General features: G+C 43.7%; 1 protein-coding gene across 1 annotated transcript in view; it reads left to right on the forward strand.

Annotated features, from left to right (window-relative positions):
* Positions 1–15,782, forward strand: part of DYRK4 (dual specificity tyrosine phosphorylation regulated kinase 4) — a gene marked incomplete at its 5' end in the record, with an annotated part of 33,799 nt that overhangs the window by 11,624 nt on the left and 6,393 nt on the right. Inside the window, 10 exons of the mRNA XM_083366616.1 lie at positions 16–162; positions 1,813–1,936; positions 5,266–5,429; positions 6,829–6,965; positions 8,883–9,023; positions 9,330–9,468; positions 10,685–10,772; positions 13,610–13,782; positions 14,333–14,393; positions 15,294–15,423. Of these exons, the coding sequence (XP_083222742.1) occupies positions 16–162; positions 1,813–1,936; positions 5,266–5,429; positions 6,829–6,965; positions 8,883–9,023; positions 9,330–9,468; positions 10,685–10,772; positions 13,610–13,782; positions 14,333–14,393; positions 15,294–15,423 (1,304 nt within the window). The remainder of the gene's footprint in view (positions 1–15; positions 163–1,812; positions 1,937–5,265; positions 5,430–6,828; positions 6,966–8,882; positions 9,024–9,329; positions 9,469–10,684; positions 10,773–13,609; positions 13,783–14,332; positions 14,394–15,293; positions 15,424–15,782) is intronic.

A 15,782-nucleotide genomic window follows, 5' to 3' on the forward strand; every position in this document is an offset into this window, starting at 1 on the left:
CTGTTTCCTCCTCAGAAATTAAACAGGAACATCAAGGCCCTCCCTCACCTGGACTGCCCAAAACCAAGTTTGGTGACCACTGCTTTGAAGCCTCCCCAGCTAGATTCTCTTTTACCCCAAATAGCTACTAAGAACTTGCAGCCTGTGACGACTCTGCATCCGGTAAGTTTCCTCCACGGGGGAAATAGAAATGTCAAGAGCAGGACATCAGGAGTCCAGGTGGTTAAAAGGGATACAGATTTATTCTGTGCTAACCCTCTCTATAGCAGCGGTCTCCAACCTTTCTCGGTTGGCCGGCCGGAGGGAAAGAGAGGGGGAAGCATTTTATGCACACGCACGTGCGTGCACACAAACGGGGCCACGAGCACACGTGACGCAAACGGGGCGGTGCTAGTGCCTGCGTGACACTTAGCACCACCCCGTTTTTGCTGCGCGGAGCCCCGCTTTTGCTACAGCCACAGCGCTCCATTTTTGCTGTGCAGTGCCCCAATTTCGCCACGGCAGCAGCAACCTGTTTTTGCCACACCACTCCATTTTTGCCATGACAGCGGTGCTTCATTTTCACCACGCGGTGCTCCGTTTTCACTATGGCAGCAGCACTAGTGTAGATTGGGCTGTGCACACAGACAGACGTGCACGCCCTGGCCAGCCTGTTGTGTGGCTCACTGGCCAGTAGGCCACGGCCTACAGGTTTGAAACCCCTTCTTTACAAGAATCTGACCTACTAACGGCCAAACCAAATTGGTGGTAGATAAGAGTCAACAGAATTCAAGAGAGAGATCTTGTCTAAGGGACTTGTGATTGATGATATAGTGAGAGGAAATTGTCTAAAGGGACAACTTCCAAAGGGACAATAGTTTGACCAGGTCATGTGGAAAAAGCTATTGTGTTTGGAAGAGTTAGTGGTAAAAGCAAAACAGGCCGTCAAAAAACATGGTGGCTGACACCATCAAAGCTGACAGCCAGAGCATAGAACAACTCAGAGAAGTAGTGAAAGACTGGAAGACGTAGCACAATCTGGCCCATAGACTCGCCAACAGTCGGACACAACTGAATGGATAACACCGCCACCGTCATCCAAAGGACAAGTTGTGGTATGAGAACGGAAGTTGAGCCAACCTGATTTCCAGCATGAAAGCCTGTACACACACACACACACACACACACACACACACACGCCAGCCCTCCATTTGTATTTCTAATAATGAACCTGATTCTTGGTTGGCTTTGTTACAGAGAACAACCTGGCCCAGCGGGTGAAAAGGGCTGCATTGGCAGGCTTTAGAAACCCTTCCGGGCCACATAGAACAGAGCTCCCCAACCTTTTGGGCACCAGGGACCGTTGCCATGGACAAAGGTTTTCCCATGGACCAGAGGGGGTGTGGTTTTGAATACTGCCTGCATCCTGAGGATGGAGCTTTGCTTGTTTGTGCGGCCCGCTTGCTGGCATGCTGCAGACCAGCGGCGATCCACAGACCAGGGGTTGGAGACCCCTGATTTAGAAGGCCTAAGAAAGTGCCATTGGGAGGGAGGGTGAAGGAGAAACGGGGTAAACACTAAAACTGCAAAAGTGCATTTTTAATTCCTGATTCTGGTACAACATTAATTTTGCAAAAAGAAAAACAAACCAAAAAACCAGCAACTCGCCCTTATTTATTTTGAGGCTCTATTTTTTTTTTATCCTGGTGATATTTTTTTTACCGTGTAAATCCTGTGAAAGTTGGCTTTTGAGCCTGGCAGAGGAATTAACAAATCACGGAAACAATAAAGTTGCTTTAAGAAAAATGAAACGAAACTCTTGCAACTTTGCAGGACAACCGATCTCACGTCCAGCCGTTGCCACCCACCCTCTCTGAAAGCCTCCCCAGAGGGCTGAGCAGTAAATCTGGAGACCTCGAGAAGAGTCCCAACCTCAAGTTCCCACTAACTTCAGCAGGTACAATCCTAGCATAAATGCTAAACAAACTATCCAGCTTCTATATAGTAAATGTCAGGACCCACCCCAAACCATGTCTTAGGAAGACAAAATTCTTGGAGTCAAATCTATTCCAAAAAGAATCTTTACTATGACATGCTTGGTTGTAGGAATACGAGACAGGACTTAATATTATTCCACGAAGTAAACCCTTATAAAGAGTTCCCGGTTTAACCCCCCTTAACCCCATTTGGTCAGTCCCCCATCCTTTATCTCGTATCATCCCTCTCGTGGGAAAAAGGAACTTAGGACCTTTCATGTTTATTGCTCTCTTCCGTGACACAAGCCAGATGCTAGCCCCCCCTTTTGTTTCCCCAGTTCAAAAGGCTTCTCCTTTCCTTTGAAATGCCTAATACCGGTTCAATACACATCCATTCTCTTCTCTTCGGGAGATGGCAGAATCCATGGAATAATGTTTGAAACATTCCATTTATGAATATGATATAAATGGATTCTGACAAGTACCAACTTTCCCTCCAAACGTGATGATAATGTCATGGAAAACAAAATATCATTTAAAATGATCATTTAAAAGCATCTGGCTGAAGAGGGGAATTACCGTATGTCTCCTTTCCAAAAAAAACCTAGTCCAGGGGTAGACAAACCTTGGCTCTTTTATGACTCGTGGACTTCAACTCCCAGAAGTCCTCAGCCAGCCACGCTGAGGGAAAAGGGAAGGGTTTCCATGCTGAGCCACGCCGGCTCAGGAATTCTGGGAGTTGAAGTCCATGAGTCATAAAAGAGCCAAGGTAGCCTATCTCTGGCCTAGGCCTAGGCCGCTTTATGACTTGTGGACTTCAACTCCCAGAATTCCTGAGCCAGCCACACTGAGAGGAAAGGGAGAGGTTTCTAAGCTGAGCCACGCCGGCTCAGGAATTCTGGGAGTTGAAGTCCACGAGTCATAAAAGGGCCAAGGTTGCCTACCCTTGGCTAGTTGAATGTTTCTTTGACTTCTCCTACAGAAGCATCTTTCAAGCTTCTTTAAGTTCCTTTAGGACCTCTAGAGCAAGATGATTAGTTAATGTATTATAAGATTGTTGGAATATGGCCAAAAGAATAGAAAAAGCTTCTAAAGAGGCCCCATAGTAAGAGGAATAAGATACATAAGTAGTATAATATTTTTTAGAATATACGAAACGTTAAAACATTTGAGAGGGTGTATTTAAATGAAAAGTTTGGATATTTAAAGGTAACGAATTTTAAGAAAAGTATGACTGATAAAGAGTAATCTGAATACTGCGGGGAAACTAAGCGTCAGTAAGAATCTTGAAAACAGGACATACAATGACTTAATAAGATGACTTTTATAAACATAATGGAAACATAAGTTGATTAGAAAACATGTTATATGTTGATGTTACTGTTGTATGCATAAATACAAAAAAATGTTTACATTCAACTTGGTGTGTACTGAAAATATTAAGAATTGTATTTGTTTAAGGTAGACAAAAGGAGAATATTATTGGAAGAAAAGAGAATCGGGAAATATATTACCAACCAACATATTGATTAATTGTAGAAATTGGTATATATATATATATATATATATATATATATATATATATATATATATATATATATATATATATATATATATATGTATATATATATATATATGGATCTTTGGTTATTTGGGTTTTTTCCCGCGTAGAACTAAAGGTATAGGGGCGACGTTTCGACGGAATCCCATCCGTCATCATCAGGCTGGTGGCTTCTGCTTTCTTCTTCTGGGAGAAGCATGTGGCTGTTTGTTCCTCCTTAAATTTGTCAAGTTCTGCCTTTGAACACGTTGCATGATAAGACAGCACATCAAGAGCCACAGATTGCTTTGCCCAGGACTTTTTCACTTGGTCATACATTATAGTATTATTGATGCCCAAGCCACAAAATATAACATGCTTCTCCCAGAAGAAGGAAGCAGAAGCCACCAGCCTGATGACGGATGGGATTCCCTCGAAACGTCGCCCCTACACCTTTAGTTCTACGCGGGGGAAAAACCCGAATAACCAAAGATCCACATACAAACACCCGCGAAAACCTCAGAAAACATATATATATATATGTATGTGTATATATGTATGTGTATATATATATATATGTGTGTGTGTGTGTGTGTGTGTGTGTGTGTGTGTGTGTGTTTCTTTACATGTCCCGAAGGTGCTTTTTTCAAGAGGCAACCGGTTCTTTCTTTGAAGACGTTTTGCTTCTCATCCAAGAAGCTTCTTCAACTCTGAAGAAAAGTTGAGTGTGAAGTTCGTGCATTGAACTTAATCTGGACTTAATCCAAAGAAGCTTCTTGGACGAGAAGCGACAGGTCTTCAAAGGAAAAACAAGGAAGTACAGTTGCCTCCTAAAAAAAAGCACCAGGACCTGGATGACTTGAGAACCACCATAGACACTCAAATAAAGATTTTAATGTTTAGAAAACTAAGCTGAGAAACAGAAATTTTTGATTGCTTACGTAGGACCTAGAACCAAAAACTTTAAATCCTGAAGCTTGGAACCAACAGCTTTAAACCTCTGCGAAGGTCAAGCAGCATCAGTCTAAAACTGAGCAGATGCTCTATGAAGGTGGACGACCATGGCTCCTACGCTCTCAGCACACTCATTTTATTCGAGCAGAGTGTTGTGATTCTGTGCCAGCCAGTGGACCCAGCAGCTGAGTCCAGGGAATCAGAGGAGGAGGAGGAGGAGGGGCCTGGAGAGCCATCAGAGTCAGAGGAAGGCTCTGAATTGCTCCCGGACTTACAATCTGATGAAGAGCCTGGCCCCTCTACTCGTGCTCAGGCTGAGACCCAGCTGTGCTGGGAAGATGAGTCAGACTCTGAGGACTCACAGCTGGAAGACATCATAGACGCTTGCAAATGCTGACAGGCAACAAGAGTAGGACAGAGGGAGGCAATGGGGCAGCTTCAAGGGCGGAGGACATTTTGCAGGTCTGTAAATAATATTAAAAGGGGTTTGTTTTTCCTGCATTTCCAGCCTACTTGTTGGAAGAGAGGTTTGTCCTTGTGTGTTAACAAGGACTCACATAGGTTGGGAGAGAACAAGGAGGACCAAATTAGTAGAATGTGTTCTTATGCACCTCTGGGGAGAAGGATTAATTGGGGAAGTCCAGGGTTGCCAAGATAAATGTTGGAATCTTCAACCAATGGCTCGGCAACCTCGGCAGGCAGGATGAAGCCTCCCAAACCTAGAGTGATTCAAAACTACTCTGCCAACAGCCCCTTCTAAAGTACTTTCATAACTTCCGCTTTTTAAATATCCCTTTGACTTCCTTCCCAAACCAGAAGCCTTGAAACACTTTAAGAACCAGCTCACCCAGCATGAACAACGAGAAATCAAGGACTATAAAGAGCTGTGGTTTCTTGGCCTGGGCGCAAAAAAGATTGAGGGCTACATTGATGGAGAGAACAGCAACGCCTACGATGACGACCATGGTTCCTATAAAAAGGTAAGAGACTGAAAATGGCGGCAGATCTTGGCATCCAGATCATGTCAGAACAAGCACAGGGCAAAATCTCTGCAGGAGATGCCCAAGATGGCCTGTGTGGCCTTACGTCTCACAGGAACAGGGTATGTCTAGTCCAGGGGTAGGCAACCTGGGTTCTTTTATGACTCGTGGACTTCAACTCCCAGAATTCCTGAGCCAGCCACGCTGAGGGGAAAGGGAGAGGTTTCCAAGCTGAGCCATGCTGGCTCAGGAATTCTGGGAGTTGAAGTCCACAAGTCATAAAAGAGCCAAGGTTGCCTACCCCTGGTTTAGTAAGATTTGTGGACTTCAGCTCCCAGAATTCCTGAGCCAGCCACGCTGAGGGGAAAGGGAGAGTTTCCCAAGCTGAGCCATGCTGGCTCAGGAATTCTGGGAGTTGAAGTCCACCAGGCATAAAAGAGCCCAGGTTGCCTACCCCTGAATTAGGGTAATAGACTTCAACTCCCAGAATTCCTGAGCCAGCATGGGGAATTATAGCCCCTTCATGACTCGTGGACTTTAACTCCCAGAATTCCTGAGTCAGCCACGCTGAGGGGAAAGGAAGAGGTTTCCAAGCTGAGCCATGCTGGCTCAGGAATTCTGGGAGTTGAAGTCCACGAGTCATAAAAGAGCCCAGGTTGCCTACCCCTGGTCTAGTCTAACCAGGAAAAGAACTAGGGGTGACGTGATAGCTGTCTTCCAATACAGTGATATCTCGTTACTCAACAGTAGTTGACTCCGGGAGCAGGATGAGTATCATGAGTACCAAACAAATTTTTCCCACAAGAAATAACGTACTGAGTCAGAAGGCAGCCGACAACAATGAGTTCTAGCTTGTGTGTTGAGTACCGAACAAACGATGAGGTTTTTTTCGCGTCAAATGCGTTGAGTACCAAATTCAATGAGTTTCAAAACAGTTGAGTACCAAGGTACCACACTCTGTTTGAGGGGCTGTCACAAAGAGAAGGGTCAATCTCTTCTCCAAAGCACCAGAAGGCAAGACAAGAAGCAACGGATGGAAACTAACCAAGGAGAGAAGCAACCTGGAAGCGCCCTGAGTCCTCCGGGAAAGGGCGGTATATAAATGTAATAAAATAAAATAAATAAAAAATAAATAAACTCACGAGGGATTTCCTGAGAATGAGAAAGATTAACCCGTGGAATGGCTTGCCTCTAGAAGTTGAGGGTGCTCCATCCATGGGATATAGAATGACTCTCTCTCTCTCTCTCTCTCTCTCTCTCTCTCTCTCTCTCTCTCTCTGTGTGTGTGTGTGTGTGTGTGTGTGTGTGTATTTGCTTTGTGCTTGTTCTGTGAATAGGACCTAAGAAGGAGCAGAACGTGTGCTATTTTTACTTTGTACATTGTTGTCACTCTGCGTAGGTACTAAGTGACCATATTGCATATAGATACGAAATCCTGGCTGTAATTGGGAAAGGATCCTTTGGCCACGTTGTGAAGTGTTTGGACCACAAAACCGGTGAAAAAGTAGCAGTGAAAATAATAAGGAACAAAAAGAGGTACTATTGTCTGAGTTTTACGTTTTATGAATAAGAATAACCTGCTGGAAACTAGTTGGACAGAGGATCGATTCCTAATTTGTTTTCGATTTATTATGGTTTATTATGAGGGTGAAGGTTTGTTCTCCGAGCTCATGGGTTGGTTTCCGAATGTTTCATTACGATTTATTATCTTTGGTGTGGGTGTTAATTTATAACCAGAATGTTTTTTTAAAAAAATAATCAGCAGCAAACAAACTGAGAAAAACCAGTTATGCAATTTGTTGCTATAGGTTTCTGCCAAACGTAGGTGTGTGTGTGTGTGTGTGTGTGTGTGTGTTTAAATCCTGATAAATGCTTTCAGCTTTAGCTTGTAGATTACAGAGGAAAATGTTAATCTTAAAAAGAGAAGATTATAGAACAGAAAGAAAAGGCAATTAAGGACGCAAGTGGCAACTAGCCTTTGATTAAAAAGGCCAGCTTAGGTAGATCTGCTCACATTAGTGCTGAGTAGTCCTCAGCTTATAAACACAACTGGGACTTTTCATTGCTAAGCAAGGCTGTTATTAAATGAGTCACGCACGATTTTACAACTTTTGGGGGGGCATGTCAAGGGAATCATTGCAGTTGTTAAGTGGATACGTAACTGCGAAATGGACCTCGGAGTCCTAGCTAGTGGACGATCGTTTAAACGTGAGCCAGCCGTGTGCAGCAGCCGCCAAAAAAGCTAATGCAATCCTTGGTTGTATAAACAGAAGCACGGAATCAAAATCCCGCAAAGTCTTAGTACCACTTTATAAAGCCTTAGTAAGGCCGCACCCGGAATACGGCATCCAGCTTTGGTCACCACAATACAGAAAAGATGTTGAGGCTTTGCAAAGAAGAGCAAGTAAGATGATCAAAGGCCAGGAGATTAAAACATATGAAGAACAGTTGCAGGATTTGGGTTTGCTAATCTAGAAAACAGAAGGTCCGGGGGTAGGGGGACGACATGATAGCAGTCTTCCAGTATTTGAGGGGCTGCCACAAGGAGGAGGGGGCCTCAACTTATTTTCCAAAGTACCAGAAGGCAAGACAAGAAGCAATGGATGGAAACTGACCAAAGAGAGAAGCAACCTGGAATCAAGGAGAAACTTCCTAACAGTGAGGACAATTACCCAGTGGAACAGCTTTACCTTCAGAAGTTGTGGGTGCTCCATCACTGGAGTTTTTTAAGAAGACATTGGGCCTCCATTTGTCTGGAATGGTATGGGGTCTCCTGCTTGAGGAGGGGGTTGGACTAGAAGACCTCCAAGTTCCCTTCCAGCTCTGTTCTGATTGATTGGTTGATTGATTGAATGAATCGTACAGCTGTTAAGCTATGCCAGCTTTCCCAATTGACTTTGCATGTCAGAAGAGGGCTGGGAAGGTCACAAATGATGACCCCTTGACCCCAGGATGCTAATACATGCCAGTTGCCCAATGCCGAAATTTTGATTGCGTGACTATGGAGATGCTGTGACAATTGTAAGCATGAGAACCAGTTGTAAGTCATTCCTTTCAAGGCAGCTGTAATTTCAAACGGCCACTAAACAAACATGGCTGGCTGAGGAATTCTGGGAGTTGAAGTCCACAAGTCATAAAAGGGCCAAGTTTGAAGACCCCTCCCAGAATTCCTCAGCCAGGCACGCTGGCTGAGGAATTCTGGGAGTTGAAGTCCACAAGTCATAAAAGGGCCAAGTTTGAAGACCCCTCCCAGAATTCCTCAGCCAGGCACGCTGGCTGAGGAATTCTGGGAGTTGAAGTCTGCAAGTCATAAAAGGGCCAAGCTTGAAGACCCCTGGTTTAGTCAAGGACTAAAGTCAAGGACTGCCTGTATGTTAGCTAGGTTATGAGTGTCATTAGGGACCGTGGCCCAGATCAAAATCACAGTTTGTCCAATTTTCCTTTATTATCCAGATTCCACAATCAGGCTGTGGTTGAAGTTGGCATCTTAAATTCCCTGCGGCAAAAGGACCAGGATAATACATATAATGTCGTCCACATGAAAGAGTATTTTTGCTTCCGTAATCATTTCTGCATCTCCTTTGAATTACTAGGGTAAGGCACTCTTCTGCATCTCCAGTAATACTTTATATAGTGATTAAATGTGAATTTGCTGGATATTATTCTCTCAATCTTAGCCGTCCTTAAATCCTAACAAGTAGGATTGCCTGAGCAATTGGTTTTCGTTCTGAATGCAAATGTTGGTCAATAGCATAAATGACATAAATAAATCTGAGTCTAAATCTAAAATCAGTTGAATCAGCTTTAAACATCAGCTTTAAAAATGTCAAAGAGTTGCATTTCAGCTGCTTTAGTCCAGTTGTGTTTGCGTTGCTAAAATGCTGTTTTCTCCTCTCGCAGTTTAAATTTATATGAATTAATCAAGAAAAATAATTTCCAAGGTTTTACCTTGGGTTTGATTCGTCGTTTCACCCATTGCATCTTAAGGTGTTTGCAACTTTTATATACAGAAAAAATTATTCACTGCGATCTGAAGCCCGTAAGTACCATCCTTTCAGTACTGACGAAGTTTTCAATCATTTTACTATGTTTGGAAATTTAAAACGTTTTGGTGTAAGTACTCCTCTAATTTTGTTAGACATTGTCAGCGCTCTGGATTTGCACAATGAACTTAAAGCTCTTTTCTAGTGCTGATCCTACGTATGTGTTATTTCCGTTGTGCTGTAGAGTTTACAAAATGCATTGATGTTGCCTGTATTCAGCTCAGAGAGCACCAAGGACCCCACAATTTACAAAATTGTCTGAATCTCCATTGCTTTACACAAGAAATAGCTCCCTTAACTAATATGCTGCGCAGTTCATTTTTTTTCTTTTTAAAATATCCTTTATGTAGTCCTACGCCCTAGATTTTTCTATTGTAGCTTATCAGCCTTTGACCCCAGAAAGGCAGTGTGCATACACACAACTGCTTAGGTATTTAATATTTAGTACCTAAGCATTTTAGTTTAAAATGCCAGGGAATTCCTGGAAGCCCAGCACACTGACGAATTGGCCATCAACAAACACACAGATGTAAACAATGTCTACATACTGTTCAAAGGATAATCAACAAGCCAAAAGGAAACAAAAACACTAAAACACTTCCCCACCTGCAATCAACACCCCAATGAGCATAGATTGACACTGAGATTAACATCAGACCAACAACCAAGAAGGGGGCTGGGGGCTCCAGTACCCAGATGTGGGTGGGTGGGTGGGCACAACGGTGCACATTAAAGATGAAATTTAGTTGCTTGCTCTCAAAGTGTACACATACATAACACACATTTAAACATTTTCTATACAACATATGGTGTATACACCCTTACATAAAAGCAGTGCTTTTTTTGTAAAAGAAAAAGGTGCCGGAACTCACACATGTCATACAGCCCGCCTTGCCTACCCTACAAGGTTCCATCCAAAAAAGGTGCTGGAACTCCGTTCTGAGCGTTCTATGAGAAAAAAAGCCCTGCATAAAAGTAAGATATAAATATTAATTACTGTCCACCTTGAATACACAACAGAAGGAGGAAGCTTTAGAGTTCACAAGGTTAATACTGTGTGGGTCTCCGACTGTTGTATGGATCCTGCTCCCAATTACAGTTTAGTGACCTGAGTAGGAAAAAAAAATGAAGATGTCAACAGCTCGTTCACCTGATAGATGAAATGCATTGACATTTTTCTCCCTTGAACTTATTTTTTTTTAAATTCCTTAGGAGAACGTATTAATAAGTCAATCTTCCGCTGGACAAATTTCATTCAAAGTGATTGATTTTGGATCGAGCTGCTACGAGCATCAAAGAGGTCTGCAGGGTGAAGTAGATACGATTCTCTGTCTTGATTTGGTGTCCTTTGAATTGAATTTCATTATTCTATAGATGTCAATGAGATGTCGTCTCGCAAACTGTGGGCAGAGCAATCCTATAGCATTTCCCTCCCTGGGTCAATGTCTTGGAGCTCATGTAAGCGAGTCTGCACCCGAGTAGCTATTTTTCTCATGAATACAAGTAGTCCTTGACTTATGACCGCCATCGAGCCCAAAGTTTGTCATTAAGTGAAACATTTGCTAAGTGGGTTTTGTCCCATTTGACGAGTCTGAATCATAATAACATGGTTGTTCACTCAATCTGGCTTCCCCATTGACTTTGCTTGTCAGAATGTTGCAAAAGGGGATCACGTAACACCAGGACACCGCAACCGTCATACATATGAACCAGGTGCCAAGCCTCCGAATTTTGATCACGTGACCATGGGGATACTGCAATGGCCGTCAGTGTGAAAATCAGTCATAAGTCACTTTTTTGAGGGTTATTGTAACACTGAATGGTCACTAAAGGAATGGTTGTTAACTCAAGGACTACTTGTATACTGATGAAGGAAAAAAAGTCTTGTCCTGTTTTCTTTCAGTATCTCAGAATCTGCATCTTAGGTCCTACCTAAATGATAGCAGATCTTCTCAGAGTAAAGCTCCATTCAGATAGATACTGCTGTGATTCCTCGCTAGCCAGTGGATCTGGCAGCTGAGTCTGAGGAACCAGAGGAGGAGGAGGAGGAGGAGGAGGAGGAGGAGGAGGGGCCTGGAGTGACATTAGAATCAGAGGAAGGCTCTGAGGAGCTCCAAGGCTTACAGTTGGACGAGGAGCCAGGCCCCTCTACTTGCGCTTAGGCTGAGACACAGCTGTGCTGGGACCCTGAGTTGGACAGCGATGAAGCACAGCTGGGAAATATCCCGGATGCACGAAGCACCGGCAAGAGAAGCGAGTAAGGCAGAGGAATGCAGTGGGGTGCCTCCAAAGGCAAAGGAGAAGGCATTAGGAAGCCACGCCTTGGCTGAATTATAAAAGGGAAGGTGTGGGAGGTGTTGGTTGCCAAAGGCAACCATTCGTGTTGAGGATCGAGTTTCTGTGGACTGTGTGTGTTTGCCTTGGACATTGACTCAGGTCTGTGAATAATAAAAGGGGTTGGTTTTTTCTTGTGGCTCCTGCCTGATTGTTGGAAGAGGAGTTTCTCCTTGTGAGCGTAACAAGGACTCACGTAGGCTGGGACAGAACAGATCCTTTGGGACTGAGCGCTTGTGGATCCTTAATCAAAGGACTCTTGTGATCAGTTTCTGAGTTGTCCCTATTCAGATGTGTGTTTGGGGGAAGACAGGTGTGTCCTGGGATGGAGCTTGGACAAGGATCTCCATTCACATGGACCTTCTCCTTATCAGGCTGTTTCTGCAGGACAGGACTTCTGAAACCCAATTGGATTTAGTACTGGTGGGGTATTTGAAAGCTCCCTTCAGTTCTTTCACCCAGAAAGACAATGCAAGAGAAAAGCAGGCAGAAGTAGGGGGCAGAGTTAAGTGCATCATTAGCCTAGAGTCATTACGTTGCCACAAATGGTCCAAGCCCATCGCCTTTTGAATTCTGTTAACTCTTACCTAGCACCAATTTAGTTGACGACATTCTTGTGGATCGGCTTGAGCAATAAATCCTCTGAACTGCAACTTAACACATGGTCCTGATCCTTTGTGCCAGACATTAAATTTAGATAGTTGTAGTTCAGAAGACGTATTGCTCAAGCCTACACACAAGAATCTGGTCAACTAAAGTTCACTGCTAAATTGTTGCCAGATGAGGGTCAATGGAATTCAAGACCATTTGCAGCAACGTAAAGATTCTAAGTTGATTACCCACTTAACTCCATCCCCAGCTCTGCCTCCTACAGATACGGGGTTCATAGGCTGTGGCTTAGATTAGAGTTCCCAATCTTTTCAGCTTTGCAGATCAGTGGGGGTGGGGAAGGAGAGGGGATGCTTCCGGCAAATGTGGGTAAGCACGCACACAGCTCCATTTGTGTGAGCAATGGATACCCCTGCCTGCTGTTCACACAAATGGCACGTGCACGCATCCGCTCGCCTGCTGTTTGTACAAGTGGGGACGCATGCCAGTGCATGCACTCATGTCAGCGCATGCACAGTCTTATTGCACTGAGGTAACCCAGGAGTAAATACAGTACACAGTGGTTTGTATTTAAATGTGGTTTCTATTACACACTACCTACAGATATACACTAGAAACAAGATAGATTCAGGGGGTGAAACAGCAAACTCCAAGACACAGCAATTACAGCAGGGAACGGAGGAGAGAGAAAACACAGCAGCAAAGCCTTCCTTTTTATACTCAGGCTCTTAAAGGGATACACACAAACCTGCTGAGTCATTACTAGCATTGTATCGTTCATCTTACCTTATACAAGCTACGACTTCTGCGGCTCAAGGCCCAGAGGTGGGCCGCGGCTCCCTGGCTTAGAACCCCAATTTGGGGCTCATAGGAAGGATTGGCTACTTCTAACGAGATCAGAGATCTTTGGCAAGCGTTCTCCAAAGCAAAGGAAGAGGACTGGGAACCAGTCCAGATGGAGGAACAGACTCAAGTAGAAGAGGGCTGGGGCATAGGGTCATATTACTTTGAAACAACAAGTAGAACAACATTAGATTTACTGGCACAACGGGAGGGTGACTTACTAAGTAAAGACTATCAGGTGGCTGAGCAAATCAGAGAAAGGCTGGGATGGGGGGAGGAAGTCATTTTTGGTGTTGACTCCCTCACAGTTTTTTCCTTCCATGTCCGTTCCCCCTTTCTCGTTCGCTTTAGTGTACACTTACATCCAAAGTCGGTTTTATCGTTCTCCAGAAGTCATTCTGGGCCACCCGTACACGACCTCCATTGATATGTGGAGCTTGGGCTGCATCATGGTTGAGCTCTACACAGGGTACCCGCTGTTCCCAGGGGAAAATGAAGTGGAACAGCTTGCCTGCATCATGGAGGTACCTCCCGTTAGGTCGCTAATGAAAGCAGTTTTGGGAATTTGTTCCATTTTAACCAGCCCTCATCTAAACTGAGATGTCCAGTTTTGCGAACGGAACGGAATGGAATATGGAATATGGAATGGAATGGAATAGAATGGAATATGGAATGGAAGAATAGGATAGGATGGGATGAGATGGAATATGGAATGGGATATGGAATGGAATGGAATGGAAAATGGAATGGAAGGATAGGATAGGATAGGATGAGATGAGATGGGATGGGATGGGATGGAACATGGAATGGAATGGAATGGAAAATGGAAAATGGAATGGAAGGATAGGATAGGATGGGATGGGATGGGATGGAATATGGAATGGAATATGGAATGGAATGGAATATGGAATATGGAATGGAAGAATAGAATAAGAATGGAAAGGAATGGAATGGAATGGAATGGGATGGAATGGAAAGGGAAGGGAAGGGAAGGGAAGGGAAGGGAAGGGAAGGGAAGGGAAGGGAAGGGAAGGAATACAATACAATCCCTCTGGTTTTTCTTTCATGTTAAAGATCTTAGGACTTCCACCATCTGATTTCATTCAAACAGCACCAAGAAAACGAACATTCTTTGGTAAGCATTGATCATTACTGAGTGATTCACTTAGTGGCTATAATTATGATGAAACAGTCTCTATTCTGAAGACTGCTTTATGCAGAGAGAATGGGGCTCTGATTTGGGTATTTATCGGGTCATATTTAATAGGGGTGTGAAATACACTCCTCCCCCTTCATCTTGCCAAGAGCCCTGGTGGCGCAGTGGTTAGAATGAGTATTGCAGGCAAACTCTGCCCACAGCATGGAGTTCGATTCTGACCTGGTCATGGTTGACTCAGCCTTCTGATTCCTTCTGAGGTCAGTAAAATGAGGGCCCAGATGGTTAGGGGCGAGATGCCGACATTGTAAAGCCCCCAGTATATAAGTCTAAGTGCTACTACTATTTTACACAAATGGGCAACCTTGGATCCCCACCCATTTATGCAACACTGCCACGCAGTGAAGTGCAACAGATGTGCTGGAACAACATTGCTTGAGCTGGCAACAGTCAGAAAGGCAGAAAAAGATGGGTGGATGTTGCCAGCTGGGATTGTGTGTGTGTGTGTGTGTGTGTGTGTGTGTGTGCGTGTGTGTGTGTGTGTGTGTATGCCCTTTAGGAAATTCTGATACCCCTTTTGAATGTGTCATGCACTGAGTAAAAATGGGCACCCATTCCTTTGCCTGTAGCAAATAAATTTTTTAATTAAGAATTCCTATTTGGGTGCCTGGCCCTCAGATTAAACTTCCAGCTCTAGAAACATTTCCAAGCAAAGAAATAATGCTGAAGGGTGCCAGATTTGTTCTCTCCGGATATGTGTACTTTCTTCTTTGTGGACTGACCACTTTTGCAAATGTCTCTCAATTTCACACTCTCTGCCAAGGCGGAAATGTACCCCCCGGTTGTTAAAAACACACACCCTGTTTTCCTCTTTTATAGATTCCAGCGGCGTTCCGAAAACCATCACAAACAGCAGAGGGAAAATAAGGAATCCGAATTCCAAAAATCTAACCACCGTGTTGAAAACACACGACAGCAGCTTTCTGGATTTCCTCAACAAGTGCCTCGTGTGAGATTTTTTTGAATTTGTATTTTTAAAATTGTTTTGCTGAACCCTGCTTTATTTTCCTATGCTTTTTTTTCTTTTTAAAGTAATTGAAGAGAAATGGACAACTGTAAGGAAGTCATTTTTGGATACCTTAATTCCGTATTTTGTCAATTATCTGTGGTTTGTTAGGAAAATGGTACGTCTATGGGTCTATGGAGATTCTCAGTCATCCAAGTCATGGTTGCCACAAAGATAATTTTTTTTTTCAAATAGCAACTGTCATATAACAACAACAACTTTATTGATTAGCCCTTTGGGCCATATCAAACTGCAAAGTTCCAGCAACAAACCGTCACCAAAACTTGATAAAAGCAATCCAA

This window comes from Vipera ursinii (genome assembly GCF_947247035.1).
Source record: "Vipera ursinii genome assembly, chromosome: 6".
Lineage (NCBI taxonomy): Eukaryota > Metazoa > Chordata > Lepidosauria > Squamata > Viperidae > Vipera > Vipera ursinii.